The sequence below is a fragment of the Trichosurus vulpecula genome, chromosome 1 (assembly GCF_011100635.1).
Source record: "Trichosurus vulpecula isolate mTriVul1 chromosome 1, mTriVul1.pri, whole genome shotgun sequence".
Classification (NCBI taxonomy): Eukaryota; Metazoa; Chordata; class Mammalia; order Diprotodontia; family Phalangeridae; genus Trichosurus; species Trichosurus vulpecula.
This window is the reverse complement of record NC_050573.1, coordinates 400675570-400699479: the sequence shown is the minus strand read 5'-3', so window position 1 is coordinate 400699479 and position 23910 is coordinate 400675570. Positions and strand designations below refer to the sequence as shown.

At 40.1% G+C, this 23910-nt stretch overlaps 1 protein-coding gene across 3 annotated transcripts in view; it reads left to right on the top strand.

The window, feature by feature from the left end:
* Positions 1-23910, top strand: part of LMBRD2 (LMBR1 domain containing 2) — a 62506-nt gene that overhangs the window by 8291 nt on the left and 30305 nt on the right. For all 3 annotated transcript variants that reach the window (XM_036758531.1, XM_036758540.1, XM_036758548.1), the window contains exons 2-6: positions 16268-16497; positions 16712-16806; positions 17710-17805; positions 18892-19059; positions 20469-20679. In XM_036758531.1, the coding sequence (XP_036614426.1) occupies positions 16324-16497; positions 16712-16806; positions 17710-17805; positions 18892-19059; positions 20469-20679 (744 nt within the window). In that variant the 5' untranslated portion in view covers positions 16268-16323. The remainder of the gene's footprint in view (positions 1-16267; positions 16498-16711; positions 16807-17709; positions 17806-18891; positions 19060-20468; positions 20680-23910) is intronic.

Sequence of the window (23910 nt, the reverse complement as noted above, 5' to 3'; positions counted from 1 at the left end):
TTAGACAAACATTTCCATAATTCCTTAGCAATTTAATAAAAAAAATTAGGATTAAATTTAGGTATAATTGAAAATGTATTTGTATACAAGCATATTTATACGTGTGTGTATCGTCTGAATCAAACCTTTTATATAAAGACCCTTCCTGATCCCTTCCAACCCTAGTTGTTAGCTCTTCCTGCATCTTCCCTAATTAATTTGTATTTATTTTGTATAGCCACAGTGGAGAGAGCACTGGCCCTATAGTTAGGGCCTTGAGTTCAAATTTGACTCAGATACTTAGTAGGTATGTTGAACCTGAGCAAGTCACTTAACCTGTCTCTGCCTCAGGTTCCTCAAATGTAAAATGAGAATAAAGATAGCACCTACTTCATAAGGTTATGAGAATCAAATAAAATGATATTCTTAAAGTGCTTAGCACAGCGTCTGGCACATAGTAGGTGCTTACTACTTATTCCCTTATATGTACCTGTTTATACCCCGCCCCCATGTAATCTCTTTGACCGTCTAACTCTTCCTTTTTGTCTTTCTCACAAATCCTTAGTGTCTGGCATATAGGAAAGTTTAAGAAATGCTTTTCGAATTGCCTAACTCACGTATATGTCATTTTTCTAATGTACTACTAATTCTCAGTATTTTTAGCTTGAGAGGCAAATTTCAGTGTTCGATTGAAATAAGATTCAGTTAATATGGCCACACGCTGATTTTCTAGAAATCTGCAATATAAAATGAAGGCTGCAAATGTATGTACACATGTGTCTTAATACTGATTTAAAGGTAAGGAAATGACTACCATATTAGAACTTTGAGCTTTTAATCCTTCGATGGGAGAGACCTGCCTAGAAAACAGATTCGAAGGAAGATGGTTTGGGGGGACTGCAGACTCCATAGTCTTGACTTGGCTTAGGGGTGCTGGGACCCCCAAAATGTTAGGGTGCAGGGCAGCATCACCTGGAATGGATTCACCTGCTCAAATCATCTAGTCAAGTGGCAGAGTTTATTGTGATGCCGATAGAAGCTGGGGAAGTTCCTTAGGGAACTTGCAACTTAATGGGGTGATGAAAATGCTTATAAGAAAAAGGAGTACCAAGTATGCTAATTAGGTGATTGGGGAGGGGGAATTAGGGAGTATTGAGTACATGCAAGTAGTCTGAGGCTTAATTGGGGCAAAAGTTAATGTATGGGAATGTATGGGAAAACTCAGAGTCAACAGAGATAGATTTGTTGAAGGAACAAGATAGAAGGGTTTCCAGAGCATGGTGTAAGGGGAGGGGGCGGGGTGGTTGGGGCAGCTAGGTGGTGCAGTAAGTAGAACACTGGCCCTGGAGTCAGGAGGACCTGAGTTTAAATGTGGCCTCAGACACTTGACACATTTACTAGTTGTGTGACCTTGGGCAAGTCAGTTAACCCCAATTGCCCTGCCCTTCCCCCTCCAAAAAAATATGGGGGGGTGAGGGGGTAGTTTTGTTTCCACAGAAAGTATCCCCCTTCCCCCACCCAGCTTTAGCAGAATGTAAGTCAGGTGACTGGTTAGAACTAGTTCTAATCAAAGTTCTCAGGTGAAAGGTTAGAGGCTTGTAAACATGTTTCAACTAGCCATTTGAGGAAGGCATGACATAGGCCATCAGGGGGTTGTATCTGGCTGATGAAGAGCCTGGCGGGAGATTCGAAGTGGAGGTCAATAAAAGGACTGGCTTCCATTTGAGCCCTTTGTTCTCTCCTGTACTCTGTTCAGGGGACATACCCGTTCAGACCAAATAAATCTAAAATATAATTAAAGCGCCCCCAACCTCTACCGCTTGGGTGGCGTCCTTTCTGGTGAGAAAGAATAATAAGTGCCTTTTCTGATTTCGGGCTCAGACTCCAAACTCTTTATTGTGTTGTTGCACACAATCGTCTTTGGGGATCAGGGGCCAGGGAAGAGTCCTTGTGATGAGGGTTTGGGGTGAGAGGTGCTCGACACCCCAAAGTACCAACACGCCGGGTCCTGCCGAAAGAATTCGACTCAAGCTTTCTCAGCCAAGGGAAAGGACAAAGTTTATTAAGAGTTAGCCAAATAAGCCTGCCCCGAGAGATCCCACCCCTTGCGAGGCCTGTAAGGAAAAAGGGCCAGACCCATCTGAGCTAGATTGGTTCTGACCGCCTTCATGGAGGCAAGATGGAGATTATATACACAAAGGTTGTGGGAGGGATTGAGGGGTGGTCTGGGGTGACCAGAAGAGGGGTCTAGGGAGGGACTTAAGGATGAGGTCAGACTCCCGGGTGGGGGAAAATAGCTGAAGGCTATATGGAAATGACAACCCATCAAGGGCTGGGGTAGCTGAGCTAGGGTATAGATATTTTGATCAGGATTAAGGACGGGAAACAGGATTAAGGGTGGGAAACAGCTGGACAATAGAGGACTGGGCAAGGTAGGCATTTGGGCCTAATGGTTATAGCCTCAGGTCAAGGCCAGGTCGAGTGGCAAGATTCAAGGAGAGTTCAAGGGTTCAAGGGGTTCCCAGAGACTGTGCCCTCATCATTCCCCCCTCAAACAAATGGGACCCAAATTCTTTTGGGGTCAGGGACGAAGGTCTCAGCTTCTGGAATTGCTTCCTGCTGATAAGGGGCGTAGAGCTGGCTTGATGGGTCCAGTTCAAGGGGTGCACAGTCATCTGGAAGTTGATGGCTTGGAGACTGGAGGAGACAAACCTGGCAAGGAAGTTAAGCAAACAAAACAGACAGTACAGGAGTACAGAGAAAGGACAATATCCCTGGTGGGAATTAAAGATGACTATTTCATACCTAGCTCCCCTAACCACTTGTTCTGCTTCGGGGTTCAGGAGTGTGTAGCACATCCAAATTAGGTCGGGGATATCTAAAAGCAAGGTTTGATGTTTGGTGAGCCTGTGGTTAGCCAGGCACTGGTGGCCCTCTGCTTCCAGGGTGCTCTGGCAAGGCAGAGCTTCTAGGGGCTGGTCTGCTAGAGGCTTAGAAGCTTCCTCAATTGGAATGGCTGTAGCAGCCAGAGAATCTAATTGTTTTGGAAAACAGGGGTCAGATCCTAAGGACTGAATTAGAATTCCCAAAGCCTGTCCTCTCCTTCCTTCAGCAGAGTGAGTGAAAGGTTTTTCTAAATTAGGTAAGGCTAATGCTGGAGTGGTGGTCAGTTTAGTTTTCAAAGTCCCAAAAGCTTGTGCTGGGTAGGGGCCCCACTCTAGAGGGAGTGAGTCAGGGCCTTGAGTGCCAATTAATGGTTGCAGCCTCTCCCAAGCCTTGGGCTTAATTGGATATTGACAGCAATTGGGGAACACTTTAGACTCTCTGAGGCGACTAAGGACAGGGGTGGCCTGAGCAGCTTTGCCAGGATTTCTCTGATCCCAAATAATTGGCTTGACTATCTCCCACACTTCTGGAGGAATGTGGGAAGGTCTGCTAAGCAGGGGGAGAAGGGAGATGGGAGGTTTAACTAGAGAAAATTGGCTTCCCAATTTCACCATCAGGTCCTTTCCCCAAAAGGGGGCAGGGCCAGAGAAGGAGTGTTCAGACAACAGATACTTGATGCCCATGACCTGATGGGTCGAGGGGCATGTGGGGCCAGAGCCATTAGTTAAAACAAGAGAACATAGCCGTGATAAAGTGGGTAACCTTACCTTCTGCCTCGATTTTGCCCAGGGCTCCGCGAGAGAGGTGGAGAAAGTGGGAGCACAGCCAAGCCCCAGGCTTTCCCCTCCTTCCGAGTCTTGAGAAGACTGGAGGACAGGGTGCTGGGAGGAGGCTCTACCACTTTTCCAGCCTCGGGGATACCTCCAATGTCCCTCCTGGTTACATGCTGGCCACGGTCCTAGAGGCCTGGATCCTGGAGGCTTCTTCCAGGGGGGCGCCCTAGAGGGGCATTCCTTAGACCAGTGACCCTCCTTGTTGCATCGAAAGCAGGTTTCCCCTTTGCCAAAGTTGCCAGAAGCACCCTCTGGCAATCTACTGGCCATGGCAGCCGCCAAGAATTGGGCATGTTCTCTGTCTCTGGCTTTTTCCTCTGCCTGGACTAAGTCTCTATTATTGAACACTCCGAATGCTGTCTCCAGTAACTGGGCCTGAGGTGTTTGGGGTCCCATTGCCAATTTCTGCAGTTTCCTCCTAATATCTGGGGCAGACTGACTAATGAAATACATGTTAACTATTGCCGCCCCTTCAATAGAATAAGGATCCAATTTTGTATACTTCTTAATAGCTTCTACTAGCCGGGCTTGGAAAAGGACAAGGTTTTCTTTTTCTCCCTGAGTAATCTCCCTAATTTTTTGAAAATTTATTTGCTTTTGAAATGCAGTTCTTAGGCTTTCTAACAGGCAAATTTCCATATGGTCTCTCTTTTCTCTATCCTCACTCCTTTGATAATTCCATCCTGGGTCACTAGTTGGAACAGCAGCTGTTCCTGGGGGATAGTTTATGGGGTTATTGCTAGCCAAACTGTCCCCAAATTTTTGAGCGTGTTCCCATATTCTCCTCTTCTCCTCAGTGGTACAACAGGTAGAGAAGAGGATATGCAAATCACACCAAGAAAGTTCAAATTGCAGGGACAGATCCCTAAAACCCTCAGTAAACTTAGTGGGATCTTCTGAGTATCTCCCCAGTTTTTCTTTAATTTGGATGAGATCTGAAATGGAGAATGGAACATGCAATCTCCTTGTCCCAGCAGGGGAGGCAGGCATTTCCCTCAGGGGAAAAAGCCTTGAAGGCGCTGTGGGACCTGGAGCTTGGGGCTGAGGTAGATTAGACTGCAAGGCCAGGGCATCTGCCTGGCAAGGGAGATCAGCTAGTACCTGAGGAGGGGTAGAGGTCAGAGGGGAAGATACCCCAGAGACCCAAGTGGGTGCTACCTCAGAGAGAGAGGCTAGGGGAGGAGATATTGCCATGGGGGCAGGGCCCATGGTGATAGATGTTGCAGGGCCTGCAGTAGAGGCAGGGCATGGGGTCCCTTCGGCTGGAAATTCCTTCCTCCTTAGTAAAGGAGAAGTTAGGAGTAATTGTCGGGAGACAAACAAAATAAAACAAGAAAACAAAATATACAGAAGGTACCTGAAACTTTCCCAAATTCCCAGCGCCGAAACAATTGAAAGGATCTGGCACATGCTTCCGGATGGGGCATCTGTCCATGTCCTTCGACATGACCACTGGACCGAGAACCACCTGATAGCGTCAGGTTGAGTTGACCACGACAGCCTGGCTGTCTGACTCACTGAGACCACTGGACCGAGCTGTCCGAGTGGACCGAGAACCACCAGAGAGCGTCAGGTTGACCAGGACAGTGTGACTGTCCGACTCACTGAGACCACTGGACCAAGCTGTCCGACCCACCGAGAACCACCAGAGAGCGTCAGGTTGACCAGGACAGTGTGACTGTCCGACTCACTGAGACCACTGGACCAAGCTGTCCGACCCACTGAGAACCACCAGAGAGCGTCAGGTTGACCAGGACAGTGTGACTGTCCGACTCACTGAGACCACTGGACCAAGCTGTCCAACCCACTGGGACCTGCTGAGGTCAGGCCCGAGAAGCACATCCAAAATGTTTGGAGAGTGAGGAGGGGGATTGGGAGAGGGGGAGGCTCACATACCTTCAGTCTTGGCTGGAGAAGAACTTGAGATTAGCAGTGCTTCCCGGTTCAGGGAACCATAAATGATGAGGGTTTGGGGTGAGAGGTGCTCGACACCCCAAAGTACCAACACGCCGGGTCCTGCCGAAAGAATTCGACTCAAGCTTTCTCAGCCAAGGGAAAGGACAAAGTTTATTAAGAGTTAGCCAAATAAGCCTGCCCCGAGAGATCCCACCCCTTGCGAGGCCTGTAAGGAAAAAGGGCCAGACCCATCTGAGCTAGATTGGTTCTGACCGCCTTCATGGAGGCAAGATGGAGATTATATACACAAAGGTTGTGGGAGGGATTGAGGGGTGGTCTGGGGTGACCAGAAGAGGGGTCTAGGGAGGGACTTAAGGATGAGGTCAGACTCCCGGGTGGGGGAAAATAGCTGAAGGCTATATGGAAATGACAACCCATCAAGGGCTGGGGTAGCTGAGCTAGGGTATAGATATTTTGATCAGGATTAAGGACGGGAAACAGGATTAAGGGTGGGAAACAGCTGGACAATAGAGGACTGGGCAAGGTAGGCATTTGGGCCTAATGGTTATAGCCTCAGGTCAAGGCCAGGTCGAGTGGCAAGATTCAAGGAGAGTTCAAGGGTTCAAGGGGTTCCCAGAGACTGTGCCCTCATCACTTGGGCCAGGCACCCTTGAGATAGTTTTTATCTGAGAATGTGACTGTAACAAGGAGAGCATTTCCTCACAGGGGCCTGCTGAGATTAGGGGTGCTTCTAGAGACATGGTTTTTGCCTTTCTTTTGGAGTCCAGGTCTCATCACCCATCAGCTTGACATGTGAACCCCCCAAAAATCAATGTGATTTTATGTTTCATTCAGAGAAGCGTATTAAGAAAAAAAAAGATACTCCAACCTGACCAGACTATTTTTCCAGTCTTGATGACAAATTTTATAAAGGATATCAGCAAGCTACATTGTGCTCAGAGGGATGAGGGTGATGGGGGGATTTGAAATCATTCCATTTGAAGATCAATTGAAGGAAAGGTGATATTTCACCAGAAAAGAGAAAACAGTATGAACGCGATAACTGTCTTCAGATATTTGAAGGAGGACTGTCACATAAGGAATTAGGTTTATTTTGCTTGGTCTTGGTGGGGAGAACTGGAACAGAGCAGTGGATGGAAATTGTAGAGAAGCACATTTTGATTCGTTATAAGGAGAAGCCTGTATAAACATAAAATGATGTAGGCAATTCCCCCTCACTGGAGTTGTTATGGAGGGAATTTGTATGGGTTGGCCATTTGAGGTTCTGTATGGCTATGAGACTCTATTATAGAACAACAAGGTTGGCTTTTTTCTCTCCACTGAATTAGATGGTATTTCTAGTACTCTAGCCAAAGTGGGCATGATAAAAGACAAAAAAGGTAGAAATTTAACCAAAGCAGAAGAGATTTAAGAAGATGTAACAAGAATACACAAAATAACTATGCAAGAAAGATTTTAACATCGCTGATAACCACAATGGTGTGGTTCCTGATCTAGAGCCAGATATCCTGGAAAATGAAGTCAAGTGGGCCCTAGGCCTTAGGAAACATTGCTGACAATAAATCTAGTGGAGGTGTCAGAATTCCACCTGAGATACTTAAATTCCTAAAAGATGAAGCAGTTAAAGTGCTGCACTCACTATGTCAGCAAATTTGGAAAACACAGCAGTGGCCACAGTGATGAGGATACAAACAGTGCCCTAAGGGTTAAGAGTTGCTTTTCCCTAGTTTATTCTCTAACCTGAAGTCATCCTCAAGTCTCCTTCCCTTATCTCGAAATACCATAAAACTTCCCCCTTGTCTTGGACCATAAAATTCCTTTTCTCCTCCCATCCTGGATCATAAAGTTTCCCCTGTCTCCCTTATATTGCGTCTCCTATCCTATCATCTGTCTTCCTCATCTTGTCTGTAATCTTCAACCCCCATAAAAACCTCTAAAACTACATCATCATTCTGAAATCTCTATATAAGCATATAACTCCTCCAAATATCGGAGTCTCACTTGGCTTTCTTGCTAGGAGACCTGTACAGTTTTTGTGTCAATAAAGCTCCCAGTGGCTGCAAGAGAAGGTCTAAGTGAATTCTTTCACACCTGAACTAGCTCTACCAACTCTAAACCTCATCAACAGGATTAGAAAGGAAGAAGAGCAATCCATGGGAATGTTCAAATTATCGAATGATTGTGCTCATTTCACACATCAGCAAGGTTATGCTTAAGATTCTGCAAGCGTGGCTGCAGCTATATGTGAACTGAGAATTGCCAGAAGAGCAGGCTGGTTTTCATACAGGGAGAGGAACTAGAGACCAAATTGCCAACATTTGCTGGATTGTGGAGAAAGCAGGGGAATGTCAGAAAAATATCTCCTTCTGCTTCATTGACTACACTAAAGCCTTTAACTGTGTGGCACTTCCTGGGAAATAGAAGGAGAAGAAATGGAAGCAGTGTCAGATTTTATATTCTTGGGCTCAGAGTTCATGGCAGATGGCAGCTGGAGCCATGAAATTAAAAGGCTCTTGCTTCTTGGAATGAAATCTATGACAAATCTGGACAGCATGCAAAAAAAAAAGACATCACCTTGCTGACACAGGTCTGTGCAGTGAAAGCTGTGGTTTTTCTAGTAGCAATGTATGGCTTTGAGAGTTGGACTATAAGGAAAGCCGAGCACCACAGAACCGACACTTTACAATTGTGATGCTGAGGAAGATTTTTGAGAGTCCCATAGGTAGCCAGGAGATCAAATCAGTCAGTCCTTAAAGAAATTAATTCCAGCTGTTAACTGGAAGGTCAAATACTGAAGCTAAAGCTTAAGTACTTTGATCACATAATGATAAGACAGGACTCATTGGAAAAGACTCTGATGTTTGGAAAGATTGCAGGCAAAAGGAGAAGAGGATGGCAGAGAATGAGATGGATAGATAGTGTCATGAAAAAATTAATATGAACTTGGACAGACTTTGAGAGACAGTGGAGGGTAGAAGGGCCTGGTGTGCTGTGGTCCATGGGGTCACCAAGAGTTGGACGCAACCGAGCCGCTTCTTGACTCCAGGCCCAGAGTGCAGTCCGCTACACCACCTACCTGCCCTAGTTGCTATCATTACCTCCATTACCTCCAGGCCAAGAAAGGTTGAAGGACTTGTCCTGAGTCATAGAACTAGTGAGTATATGAGGCACGTCTGCCACTGGACCCGTATGGCTCTGGAGGAGGCTGGTGACCCCTCATTACCAAGTCAGCCCTCTATCCACTGTACCGCCTTGATGACTGGAGAAAGAATGAAACAGTCCCTACCCTCAGAATTTACAGTCTGATGGGATATATGTTTTAACAAGTCTCTGCCCTACCAAAAATAAAGGTAATGAATTTTTAGTATCAGAAGGATTTTCAAGCTGGATTGACCATATTTTGTAGTTGCTGAAGAAGAGGTATCATATGGGGTTGGACTAAATGAGTTCTAAGGTCCTTTCCAATTCTTAGGACTTTATGAATATTTGTGTGTAGCACAGCTTGAAGTGGGGGAGAGGGAGAATCACAACTATGATTCCATTGGTATCTCCCAGTGAGGAAACTCCTCCCACCAGGTTGCCCTGGAATATATAATTTTAGAGAACTGTTTGGAGCCAATGAGAAGTTGTGACATTTATTTTAGCAGAACTTGGAAGTAACACAGGCAGGTTTGTGTATGCCAGTCTTTCTAATCTTAATTCCGAGGCTGCCTCTCTTCTAATATAAATCTACTTAATCAGCATTCATAAGCACAAAAGTGCTTAATATTCCAAGCATTGTAGGGTTGATTGAGTGTACGAAAAAAAAATGACCCTCTGATCTTTGATTTATATTCTCTTGTGTTTAGGGGGTGGGGAACAGCATGCAAACTGGTAAATCCAAAGTAATTTCTGGGATGGGATTGGTGCTTATAATTGTAGAAATCTGAAAAAGTATTTCAGTTGTGCTTGCAAGGGAGCTGAGGTAGAAGTGAGCCTGGAAATCATTCCAGGCATCAGAGTGATAGGCCTATGCAAAGACACAGAGGTGGGAGATAGGCAGTTTTGGCTATGATGTAGAACAGGGCTGTCCAACCTTAGGTTTTTATTGAAACAATAGACAATATATTTTGATTTGCCATTTTAGTGAGAGCTCTGCAGTAGTTTGGCTTCCTTTACTAAAGCATTTATGTAAATTTCTATGCTTGTAGGCCTGTGGCATAACTCTCACTGCAGGCCCATTTTGAACAGCCCTGATGTAGAATATCATTAGATTTGAAAGACTGGCGGGAGCTGCATTGTGAAAGACTTGAAGTAGTAAACAAAGGAGTTTTTTGCTTTAGCCTAAAGGCAAAGGAGGAACCACCGTAGCTTCTGCAGCTGAGGAGTGGCAGACCTGTGCTTTAGGAATGTCACTTTAGCAGTGAGTGTGCTTCAGAAGGATTTCAAAGGGATTGAAGAAAGGCATATTGGTTTAGATTTTGTCATTATCTGCCATCGAAGGTTGGTAGAATCAATCAATAATAGATTCTATTGCCTCTCATCTCAGATGTGTTAACCATAATGTGAGAAAGGAATTTCTTAATCGGATAGGTTGTAAATACAATAAGATAGGAGAATGTCATGATTCCCGTTGAAATTACAGATCCATGATCTCTGTGTTTCTTTTACCATTTACATGACATGCTTTAACATGAGAAAAGTCCTGTTATTCAAGATAGTCTCTGGTTCAAGAAGCCTTGTCCTTGGTAGTCAAAAACAGAAGAATATTCTTGGTCAGCTTCATCTGGCCTTGTAGTTGCTGACATAGAAGGGGCATTTTCAGTTCACTCAGAGAGCAAAGGAAACATGTCTGTTATGCCAGAGCATGCAAAGCATTACGGTAGGTTAAGCTCAGAGTGGGCCAAAATGTTTCTCCTAATTGGCCAGTACAGGTTTTAAGCCTTCCTAAGATCTTGGGGGTTCAAAATGGTTTGGAGAGGGATGTGCACTATCTAATCAAATCTCTGGGCCTATATAGCTCTAGTAAAATGAACCAAATACTCTTATCTTCCCTTTTATTATATATGTCATGTCTCAAGGACTAATCTAGGCCAATATACTTGAAAAAAAATTAGTACATTAAGGTGTAGTTTAGATCAGACATTAAGGTCTTGTTTAGATCCATAATTTAAAAAGAAAAAAATGTACAAAAACTGGTCCTTTTAATTGACTAGACACTGATTTATCATTAAGATACAAAGTTTTCAATTTTTAATACTTATGTGTGAAATGTTTGGTGTAGTAGAAGACTGCTTTTGGGAGGCAGGAACACCTGGATTCAAGTCTCCATTTCTATTCCTTCTCTCTTCTCTCCCCCTTCCCCCGCTTATACTGGCTCTGTGACCCCCTGGTGACACCACCTAACCTCTCTTCTGCTCCATGCGACATTCTTAGACTCTTAAGTTGTAGAGCAGTTTCCTGTCAGCATTAGTCAGCCTCCTTTCAAGCTTGACCTCAGATTGGAGATGTATATTTCCCTCCCATTTTTGTAGTGGTAAAAGACTCTGTGTGTGAATATTGCATATGTGGTTAGACTCAGCTGATTTAAATTTTGCTGAGCTGCTTTTTGGTTTTTGTTCTTTTTTATTATTTGCTACAAGGTATGGCCTGCTGGGTAGGGCAATAAGGACGGATATATTTGGAAATTAAGATAACATAAAAACATGACAACAATAACAAATTAAAAACTAGTGCTTGAGTATGTAAGGAACCTAGAGAAATTATTGAGAATTTAGTGACTCAGATGTAGGCACTAGGTAAAGTATCTTAGGAACTATCATCTTGGCATCAAAGGGACAAGATAAAAACCCATTTCCATCCCATTCTCCCTGGGAAGCAGGCTTTTGTACAGTGGATAAAGTAACCGGAAACTGGCTTATATCAATGAGGAAAATAAAGAAACTAGGAATATTAAGAAACCCAGATTTGGGACATTTATTCCTTTTGCTTGACTCTAATGCACTGAGGTCAAACTCAAATAGAAACAGATCCCTGTGGGCCTCATACTGACTTAGAAAACCACAAGTTCACATTACATATATTGTATTATATTTTTATTTTGTTAAACATTTCTGGAGTTTTGACTGCTGTGAGTTTGATGCTTCTGTTTTAGTGCTTTCTGGTGAAAAGGATGGCCAAGCATGTGGACATAATGTTTCTTTTTTTTTTAATTGTTTTTAGTTTACAACACTCAGTTTTACCAGTTTTTGAGTTCCAAATTTTGTCCCCCTCCCTGTCCTCCCTCCTTCCCCCCTAAGACGGCATGTGATCTGACATAGGTTCTACATATTCCTTTGCGTTAAACTTATTTACACAATGGTCAAGTTGTAAAGAAGAACTATAACCAATGGAATGAATCATGAGAAAGAAGAAACAAAACCAAAAAAGAAAAAAAAGATCAAATAGTTTGCCTCCATCTGCATTCAGACTCTAATTCTTTCTCTGGATGTGCGCAGCTTTTTCCATCTTGAGTCTTTTGGAGCTGACTTTGAACCTTGTATTGCTGAGAAGAGCCAAGTCTTTCAAAACTAGTCATCACAGATACCGTGTGTCTGTAATTGTGTATAATGTTCTCCTGGTTCTGCTCCCCTCACTCAGCATCAGATCACATAAGTCCTTCCAAGTTATTATGAAATCCATCTGCTCCCCATTTCCTATAGCACAATAGTATTCCATTACATTCATATACTACAACTTGTTCAGCCATTCCCCAATTGATGGACATCCCCTTGATTTCCAATTCTTTGCCACCACAAAAATTGCTGCTATAAATATTTTTGTACATATGGTGGACGTAATGTTTCTTTAGCCATTTCTTCATTTACAGAGGTATTGCTTATGTATTTTTCTTATCCAATATTGAAAGCCAAAAATTTAATAATGTGTACTAGTCACTATAGTTTTCAGTTCCAATTCCTAGTTCAGATAAAATATCAGACAAGAAAACACTGGACCCAGCTTTTAACTGGTCAGCATAATAATAATGGTGTTGGATTTCAGCCTCTTATGTTGAATAGAAAATGTCTAGGAAGAATTGATACTGATGGAAGATTAGAATGTCAAATAAACTTGATGAACTATTAAGCTGACTTAGAATTATATAATTTGGAGAATACCAATAACAGAACCAGCTGTTCAGAATATGAAGCTTGAAATTTTGATAAGTAGTTACATGAAGTCCATAAAAAGCAAACTTTTAATGACTTTTTCATTTTTTAGGTGTTTTGTAAAACATTCTAAAGATTGTTGTGATGAGCAAATAAAAATAATTTATGAGTAAATATGTAGTATACCAAGGGAATATCATTTCCTTTTTATTTTAAGAATAAAAAAAGAAGAGATTGATAAAAAAAAACTGAAGAAACTGAATGCAGGGATGAACATTTTTTGATGTTTGTCAATAAAATGTTGAATGAAAGGATTATACATGATAAAAGTAGTTTTTTTTAAAGGAAGTTATGCCAATTATAGACCCCATTCACTGACAGGAGGTCATTCTATATTTTTCATTCTTCAAGTAATTTTTTCCTTTATCTTATAACTTATCCAATTTTATGTAATATTCTTTATAAGATCATAATAGTCAAAGGAAAATTTGGTTATAAAGAGTGATGTTTCCTTTTAGGAGGATAGGTCCTAAGAATGTATCAGAAATAGTTATTAGATGATTAGAAGTGTTTAAGATCTACAAAGGGATGGTCTGGCTACTTTAGATCATGTACATGTCCAGCTAAGTAATTCAGATCTGAAAGAGTTTTTAGTGGATCTTAATTATCTGTTTCATAGTCAACCCAGATAACTACCCATTTTCCCTTTAATTTTGGCCCATCCAACATTCCATAGCTGAATACCGTTTGTACACACAAATTAAAATTTTCTAATGGTTTGAATTTTAAGTCTCTTTAATTAGAAGACCTTTTCATATGATTTTCCTTCAGTAACAAAATAAAATACAGTTAGGGAATGTGACCTGTGCTCCATCATGAAACGCACATTTATGGGTGGTAAGTCTGAATCCTCTTTCTGGGTATGTTCTTTTCTCTATCCATAGGCTTATAGAATGTTAAAGGAGCAAAGGAATCATAGGGATTGTTTTTTTGTTGTTCAGTTGCTTCAGTCATATTCAACTTTTCATGGCCCCATTTGAGGTTTTCTTAAAGATACTGGACTGAGTTTCCATTTCCTTCTCCAGCTCATTTTACAGATGAGGAACTGAGGCAAACAGGGTTAAGTGGTTTGCTCAGGGTCACACAACTAGTAAGTATCTGAGGCTGGACTTGAACTCAGGAAGATTAGTCTTCCTGACTCCCTGCCTTGTATCTGCTGTACCACCTACGGATCATTTAGTCAATTTTCTGCTTTTATCCTCTCCTGGGGGTTGCCAGTTACCCAGGTTCTAGTATTAGTACTTGTCCGTAACTAATGCAGTTTCTTTCTGTCAATTATTTTTTTTCCTTTACTGTTTGAGGAGGATTTATCTTTGTGACATTCCTGTTCTTGGAGATAATGAATTTGTCAGAATCAAACTCGACCTTCTATAGTTCAAGGAGAGAGAAAACATACTGGCCCCTTCTTTTCTGCTTTCTTCATTGTTCACAGTATAGTAGTGAAAGTTGAGCAAACCTTTAGCTCCTGGATTTGGTCAGGAATATGGCTTTGGCCATATGACCCAGGAAATCCTCCCCCCCACCCCTTTCTCCCCACCTCCCCAGCAGAAACTCCCATTCTCTTGTGCTTTGGGAGTTTAGAGAATACTCTCTTTAAAATAACTAAGTTCTGCTAGCTGAGGATTCTGTCCTTGCCCAAAAGGAAAACATTGAATGGGAGGGAATGGTTTCTGTGACCCTAAGAAAAACCAGGCCCCTGGAAGAAATTGCAAAGTATTGTTGGTAGGGTCACTGCTCCTTAGGAAAGAGGAAGTACACCTGCCCCATCCCCAACCTTTCACAGGGGTTGTGGTGGAGAGAGATGGAGTATTGAAGTAGCTACCTTTGTTGTGGGTCAGCTGGAATTAGAGACTTCATTCACTTAGATTTCCCAAAAAACATTTGCTAGCTATGGAAGTGGCACCTACTCTACCTTCCCTGGTGACGGAAACTGTGTAGCCAGTACCTCTCCTTTCCTCCTTCCATAATGCAAGAGGCAGGGGCCGTAGTCACAGCAGAGAGAAGAATGCCCATTGGCCTTTCCACCACTGCTCCTGCCTCTGCTGTCTAGGACAGTTCAGGTGTGGTACACAAGAGTAAAGAGGCTACCTCTTACAGAAGGAGATCTCTTTCATACCATACTTTCTGACCCCTATTACCAGTGATCCTCATAATTCCCTCCTAGGCCCTTTACAAGGATTGTGCTGGAGAGGGATAGACAAGTGATTCCTGGCATCTTTCAGTACTTGACCTTTCCACCTACTTACTTATCAGCCAAGTGCTCTGATCAATTTACCCTGGCCTATGAATAGCTAACAAATTTCTATTTCTGGGGCCTCAGCCCCTTTGATTCAGAGTTTGTGTGAGCAGAGAAGACCTCTTTGACCTACTACTTTTCATCTCTGTCCTGCTCAACTCTACGCCTTTCCCAGTCATCAGTCTCCTGTTCTCCCTTTCCACCATACCCTCAGGAACTGTGAATTTATCCTCAATTCTCCATCATCCTAAGATGTCTTTGTCTCTCACTTTCCATTTTGTTATTTACGGATAACTAGCTTTCTAGAAGATAATTCACCCCTTGCCACCCTTTCCAATGCTGGCCACTCCCTGACACACTGAGCCAGCAGTCATCATTATTCTCCTTGCTCTCTGGTAGTACTTAAAGACCCTCTCTGCTGCCAGCTCTTGGCAGCATCTCACTCTGAGGTTTGATAGATCCCTCTTATTACCTTGTCCCATATCCTCCTTTTGCTGTTGTACACCAGCTTCCGGATCATAAGCCATTTTTTTTCTCAAGGAGTTCAGTACCTGGCTGATTTTTATCCCAGACGCAAAGTAATAGATGCAGTTTGACAGGTGGTAAGTTTAAAGAGGAGAGACTAAATTTGTGTAGTGAGAAAACTAAAGCTCATAGATATTAAGGGATTTACCAGAGGCCTCAGTAAAAGGATGGGAGACAGGATTCAAACCCAGGGCCTCCGAAATCAAACATTCTTTCCACCGTCCTGTGCTGCCTTCAAAAAATAAGGTTAGTTACTACCTACTTTATAGGCTTCCTGTGAGGATCAAATGGGATGATTGGTATAAAGTACTTTTCCAAACCTTTAATTCCAGATGTTATTATTTTTTGTGTTTTTAAAGTAATCCAACAGAAGTGGATGAGGAACAACCCAAATACTCTAGGGATTGTGATTAGAATGTAGTAGCTGAGAGGAAAAAGTAACGATGATCGAATATAGATTAGACACTTTTCATTTTGTATTAAGGTTTGTAAATTCATCGGAATTGGTTTATTGAAATAATTGATGATACTATCTTGAATTTTCATGAGCAAACAAACATTGAAGTGAATTTTAGGTTTTAAAACAGTAAAGATCTCAGTTCTAATCAGGAGGGGTGCTGGGCTCTATTTTGGATTAATACTCTTTTTCTTAAGAATAATGTTTTATATGCTGATATTGCTCTTTTCCCTCCTTCTTTTTACAGTTATGGTCATTATCTTCAGATGAATATCCTTGGTTGGTCGGAGTGAGCACACAATAATGAGTGGTGCAGCTTTGGGACTTGAGATTGTTTTTGTCTTTTTTCTGGCTTTATTAATACTTCATCGATATGGAGACTTCAAGAAACAGCATAGACTTGTTATTGTAGCAACACTACTTGCTTGGTATCTCTGCTTTCTCATAGTCTTCATTCTGCCCTTGGATGTTAGTACGGTAAGAATTCACATTTTCTTTGGTCCGAGTTTTGTATACTTTAACAAATCTGTTCGAAATATACATATGAAAAAAGAAAAACAGCTCAATTTGGTAATGCTTTATGCAAGTTTTAATTTTTAATGAAATATTCTAAATTTGGTTACTTTTAAAAATATAATCAGATTTATATAACCTGCCCTCATTTTTGACAAACACATTTTCAATATTTTAGACAATATACAACCGATGCAAACAAGCTACCAACTCTAGCCCTTTGGAAAATGGCAACATAACTGGATCTCACTCTGCAGCCTCCCCTGTTACAGGGTAATACTTTTAGTTTTTAAATCTAAAAATGGCTTACCATTTTAAAAATTATCATTGCTGTAAGTTTCATCTAAATAACTTTTTTCCTGTTAAAAATTATTTTTTCCCCATAAAGAAAGCTGTGTCTTTTATGTTTAAGAGTATGGACAATTCATGCAAATAAATACTTGAGTGTGCAAGGCACTGTTATGGCGTTAGGAACTTGTTCACTCAGTATATTGGTTATTCCTCTTGCACTGAACACCTATGAAAGTGAGGGTAATAGATTCGAAAGTGAAGGTAATAGATTCAAAAGCAGTGGAATGGGTACAGAATTTCAGAGTGAGCCAGAGTATTTTAACTCTAATTTTAACAAATTAATTAAGTTTCTAGAAAACTTCCAAATGAAACAATAATGGGTATTGCTTTTTACTTCTTCAGATAGTCTAAAGATGTATCTGGCTGTGTATCTGTGTATTTTTTTATAGCTTTCTTTATTTGAAAGTGCCTGAAACTCAGTATTTTAAAGCTACTACACCATTTCCCTTAGTATTCTGATTCTATAAAGCTCTTTTTAAAAGTTTGTAAATAATATTTTTCAAAAGTATCTTTCCAAATGTTAATATTAAAGCAAGACAGGTATTTCAAGTTGAAACTATATTCTTTGCTAGAACAAAGTGCTTTATTGATGTGTTATTTTTACTCAGCACGAAGCCACTGTCATTTTGAATTGAATTTAAAATTAATGTGTTGCAGGAATGACTTAAAACAAGACTGAAATGCTATTGCAATAGAATTTAGATATAATAGAAAATTCAGTTTTTGTTAACATAAAATGAACTTAAGATTGTTAAGTTGTGAGCAGTTTTTAACTGTTTTGTTTGGGCCTGGGGGGGGTGGTGTATGGTGGTGTTATTAAAACAGAAAACATCCGTGTTTCAAGCCATGGAGCTATATCCCTGATGGAATAATGCCAATTTTCTGGCGCGTTGTATATTGGACATCACAATTTTTAACATGGTAAGTAATGGATGTTTCTATTTTTGTCTTCCTCCTCCCTCCTCAGTATTCAATAAGATTTCACTGTTTAGGATTTAGCCAAGTGTTAATGACATGGCAGAAGTTATTTCTTTATTAGGTATTTTCTTAGTATTTTCTTTAATGTATGTTCCAGTTTACTATTTTTGATTGAGTATAATGATAATAACTCTGTAGCTGCTACTCCATCCTAGGATCCAAAAGTGTCTCAGTTTTTCTTTTTGAGGGCCAGATCTATGACTTTGGTCTAGGGAACTCCCCATGTATAAACTTCTTCTGCTAATACAGATATCCAACTCATTTCTGTAACTTAAAGTCTTGGAGGAGTTAACGAGAGGATGAGAAGTTGAATCACTTGCCCGTGGTCACAAAACCAGTATGTATCAGAGGCGAAACTGGATCCAGATTATCCAAACTCCCAATTCTGGACCTTTATGTATTATACTACATTATCTCTCCTTATGTGTAGCATTTATTGCTAACATAACACTTTATGAGAGGGATTATATTACTTCTAAGGCATAAGATGTATTGGAATATAGATTAGTATATAAGCATAAGGAAAATTATATATCTGCTATTAAAAATACTTATTAAAATGAGACTTTGACTATATTGGGCTGAATATGTTTTTTTCCAAAAACAACATCCCATTGGCCAGTATAATAGTTATACTATCCCAGTTTTCTTTGCTCTTGTTCACATTTAATAATACCCTACATTTGCATGATACTTTGTCATTTTCAATTGATCACATTACATTTGCATTCATTTAATCTTAATTAGTCTCCAGATATGAGCTGTGAGGCAAGTATTTTTATCTAGATAGATATTTTTACACATTTAAAAATGAGGAAACTGGGACTCAAGAGAAGTTAACTATCTGACCCAAGGTCATAGAGCTAGTATTGGCAGAGATAAGGGTACAGACCCGTCTAGATATGCTTTTAAACTCTTAATTTGAGAATATGATACTTATTTTACTATAGTGGCTGGTAAACAAAAATATCTAGTAGATGAAATTAAGCACTTTTGCACTCTTTGCTTTTTTTTCTCTTCTCATTTTAGGATCTTGTTACCTTTTATGCAATCATATGCAAGATCAGGAGGATTTTCCATTACCGGAAAGATCAAAACAGCACTGATTGAGAATGCAATTTATTATGGCACCTATTTGCTGATTTTTGGAGCATTTTTAATTTATGTGGCTGTAAATCCAAATTTGCACTTAGAATGGTAAGAAGCTCACTATTAAGAAAAGAAACAAAAATATTCTTAGGTTGGTATTTTTTTAAACTTCTTTGTGTTTTATACATTAAATAAATACAGATTTCACAAAATAAAATAAATTGTGCTTCTCAATGATTCATAAAATAGGAGTCTATATAGACTGTTGTTAATTAAAAACATACGTGCAGTCTGAATGCCCATACTATTAACTGTGTTGTTCAAATTATCAAATTCATTTTCCTGTTTTTTAATTTTTTTCTAGCATTCTGATTTAAATCACATTAATATTAATTTACACATGTTTTGTTGCTATAAAATTTCTTCAGTCTAATTTGTCCAAAATAGACATGTTCATTCATTTGAATGATGATTTTGGAAACCATAGTACAGAGGATTTAGAAGAGATTGAGAACAAAGGAAGTAGAGGCTCCTAAAAATAGGTGACTTTCTCAAGGAGTTTAATTAACCAAGAAAGAGAAGAGACAGATGGGATAATAACTTGAGATGGTAGGATTGAGGATTTTTTGATGATGGATGAGACATGATTGTATTTGAGACATTTATTGTTGATATGATATGAGACTTGTATTGATGAGACATGAAGATAAGAGAGAGAGAGTGGGGAGCATAATAGGGACATTATTTAAGAGGTGAGGAAGTTCGATCAAAGGTTCCTGTAGAACGGTTGGCCTTGATAAGTCATAAGAGTAGCCTCTTTATCTGAAAGTGAAGAAAGAGAGGAGAATAATGGAAGATGAGAAGGGGAGAATTGAGATCTCATGGCAAATGATCTCAAATTTTTTTCAATGAAGTATGAAGAGAGGTCCTCAGTAGACAGGATTAAAGGCAAAGTTGCTATGGAAGGCTTGAGTAGAGACAAGGTTTGAAACAGCCAGTGTAGAGAGTGCAATAATGACTGGATTATGGAGGAGTAGAATGCTTGTTTTCCTGCAGCAAGGGTCAACTTGAGATTAGACAACATAAATTTCGTTGTCCGTACTGCCTTTTTTTTCCTTAAAAAAAAATTTTTTAACATTCCTTTTTAAGTGTTGAGTTCCAAATTCTTTTCCTCTAGCCCTTTTGTCACCCACTGAGATATGATATAAACAATTTGATACCAGTTATATAATGTGAAGTGGTGTAAAACATTTTTATGTTAGACATGTTGCCAAAAATAAAGAAGGTGGAAAAAATATCATTCTGTTTGGCCTCAGAGGGTGAATCTAGGACAAATAGTGTTTTGGTTCAATGTTAAAATATACTTTCAATAATTAGAGCAGCCTAAAATAAAGAACTTTCTTGAAGGAGAGCAAGTTCTGTCTTGGGTGTTGTTCAAATATATATTCATTCATTCATCTGTCACAGAGTAGTGAAATTGTAGAAATAAGCATTTGATCATGCTTTCTTCTCCTTAGGAATCAGCTTCAGACAATTGGGATAGCTGCTGCCAATACATGGGGCCTGTTTCTCCTTGTTTTACTGTTGGGGTATGGCTTGGTGGAAATTCCTCGGTCCCATTGGAATGGAGCTAAGAGAGGGTACCTACTCATGAAGACATATTTCAAGGCTGCCAAACTGATGACTGAGAAAGCAGATGCTGAAGAAAATTTAGAGGATATAATGGAAGTAAGTAGATATTCTTGATTTATGGTAAGCATTTCTACCCATGGAAATATTGAGAAAATTACCTATAATATGTCACTTTTTAAAAACATATGCTTGTGGACTTAGAGAAAATCAGGCAGTGGGAAATCCCTCCAAGATACCTTGCCCCTGCCCTCTAGCTGTATGTTCATATTAGCCACTAAATCTCATGAGATACCACAGCCAATAAATTCTTAATCTCATTCGCAGTCTCATCCTTATAGTTGAACTTAAAGAAAGTTCAGAGGTTAAGAAAAATGTACAGGAAAAAAGCTCATGTCGAAAACATTTTTAAGATGATTTGCCCAGTGCTGTCTTGGTAGATAATTATGAGAACAGTGATATTCATGTAGTGGTTTAAGATTTGCAAAACACTTGCCATATTTGCTCCTCACAGAAATCTGAGAGATACTAAATAATTATGGTAAAGTCATTGAGTGTTCCAGCCCATATATATGTTGGATTTTTTTTAACTTTTATTTTGCTTTATTTCAGCTAATATTTATTTGTATCCTTCCCACCTCCCCCTCCCAAATACTGGGAGAGGGGGAGAGTACAAATGTATGTAGTCTAGCGAAACAAATTCCTACATTGACCATGTTCAAAACTATGTGTCTCATTCCGTGTCTTGAGTCCATCACCTCTCAAGAGAACATGTTTCATCATTTGTTCTCTGGAGTTATGGCTGGTCACTGACTAGATCAGAGTTCTTAAGTCTTTCTTGTTCTGGTTCTGCTCACTTCACTCTGTTTAGTTTTTACAAATCTTCACGTTTCTTTGAAACCATCTCATTCATCTGCCACTTCTCAAATGTTGCATACCCTTCTTAATTTCCTGTTCTTTGTCACTACCAAAAGAGTTGTTATATTTTTGTACATGCAGGTCCTTTTTCCTCTTTCTTTGATCTCTTTGGGTTATAGGCCTGGTAGTGCTACTCACTGGGCCAAAGGGTATACACAGTTTAATGACTTTGGGGACAGAGTTCCAGATTGTTTTCAAAAATGACTGTGGCTCCAACTACAGTGCATCAATGTGCCTGTTTTCCCAAAGCCCCTGCAACATTTTCCCTCTTTTGTTATCTCTACCAAGAATTACTTTAATTTTCATTTCTCTCATTATTAGTGATTTGGAGCATTTTTCCTTTGAAAATTGCCTGTTTGTGTCCTTAGATCTGTTGACAAATGGCTTTGGTTCTTATAGTTTAAATCAGTTCCTCATACATATCTTGGAAGTGAGAACTTTATCAAAGAAACTTACAGCAAAGAATTTTCCCCCAGTTAAATAACTCTTTCCCTTTGTTTTGTTTTGTTTTGTTAGTGCAAAATCTTTTTTATGTAGTCACAATTGTCAGTTTCATCTTTCGCGATGCTTATAAGTCTTAACTAATGCCATTTCTTGCATGCAAGTCAAAAATAATATGTTGAAACCTGTTTATGTCTAGCATGCATTTTTCTGGCTTTTTTTCACTTGCAATTTTGAATCTTATGAGATAGGGAAGTCACATGATTTACAACCATTTAAAGTCACTGGTGTTAAGCAATAATTCACATTTATATGGTGTAAAAGGATTTATGAAGTGATTTCTTTGCATTACCTACCTCACAAGGCTGTGGTATTATTATTATTAAAAGAGATGGACTGTTTGGCAGTGAACTGCTAGGGATAGGAGTTTTAGTGGACTTCACACTCAAAGTGTCAGTAGTATGATGTGACAGGTAGGAAAGCTAATGCTATGGTAAGTTTCATTGACATGGACTTAGTGTCAAGAGATGATGGAGGAGGCGATAGTTTCATTGAGTTCAAAGAATCACAGAACTTCAGTTAAAAGTAAAGTTAAAGGCCTTTGGCCAACCCACATATGAAATATACCCAGGTAGTTCAATTGTCCAGCTTTTGCTTGATGAGACCTCTGGTGAGGGTGGCAGACTCTATGCCTTTCTTTTTTTTTGTTTGTTTTTGTCAGGGCAGTTGGGGTTAAGTGACTTGCCCAAGGTCACACAGCTAGTAAGTGTGTTAAGTGTCTGAGGTCGGATTTCAACTCAGGTCCTCCTGATTCCAGGGCCAGTGCTCTACTCACTGCGCCACCTAGCTTCCCCTCTATGCCTTTCTTAATGTGGCCTAAGATTCCATTAGCTTTCTTGCCTGCTTTATTATGCTCCTAACTGGTATTTATCTTGTAATTTACATTTAAAAACCATATTTCTTTTTTCTGACTAATTGCAGGAGCCAGTCACTTTCCAGCCCATCGATATTTTTTGTGTGTAGAGGGCCGGTTGGTTCCTGGCTGTCATTCACTGTGTTAACTATCGCTTCCAGCTTTGTGCCACATGAAAATTTGATTAGCATATGCCATCCGAAAATTTGATTAGCATGCCATCTATGCCTCTATCCCAGTCACTAATAATATTGAGCCTCACAGAGCAAAACCTAGATCCCACTATGATTCTTTAATCTCTGGGGCCCTCCTGGAGACCAGCATTGAACAGTTAATTATACACTTTGGATCTGGTCATTCTAGCTAGTTCTCAATTAACCAAATTCTTATGTAGCCCATGTCTTGCCTCTTTTTTTTTTTTTTTAAACTAGAATAGCACAAAACTCGGTCAACTACCTTGCTCAAATGTAGGTAAACTCTGCCTAAAACATCCTGCTGGTCTGGTCATCTTGTGAAAGGAAATGTGGCATGACCTATCCTTGGTGAAACTATATTGCTTTTTGTTATTACCACTTCCATTTCCAGTTGTTCACTAATTATCCCTCTTATTACTTTCTAAAATTTTACCAGGGATCCATGTCAAGCTATCCGGTCTAAGTTTGCAGAATTCATTCTCTTCCTTTTTGAAAATCTGGCCCATATCTAGTGCTTGTGGTAATTGTCCTGTCATCCACAATTTTTCTTATTTATCTGTTTATTATTTTTAAAATATTTTATTTGTTTTAATCAGCAAAGATCTGCCTTCCTGCTTCCTTCCCCAATTGAGAACACAAGAAAAGCAAAAAACACTGCAAACATGCATAGTAAACTGAAACAGATTTTCACATTGGCTGTGTCCCCTTAAAATATTTGTCTCTCTGCATCCTTCACCTCTCTGTCTGAAGGTAGGTGGCACACTTTATATTTAGTCCTCTAGAATCCCAGTTGGTCATTATGCTGATTAGAGTTCAGCACAATAATATTCCATCATATTTGTATGCCGTAATTTGTAATCTGTT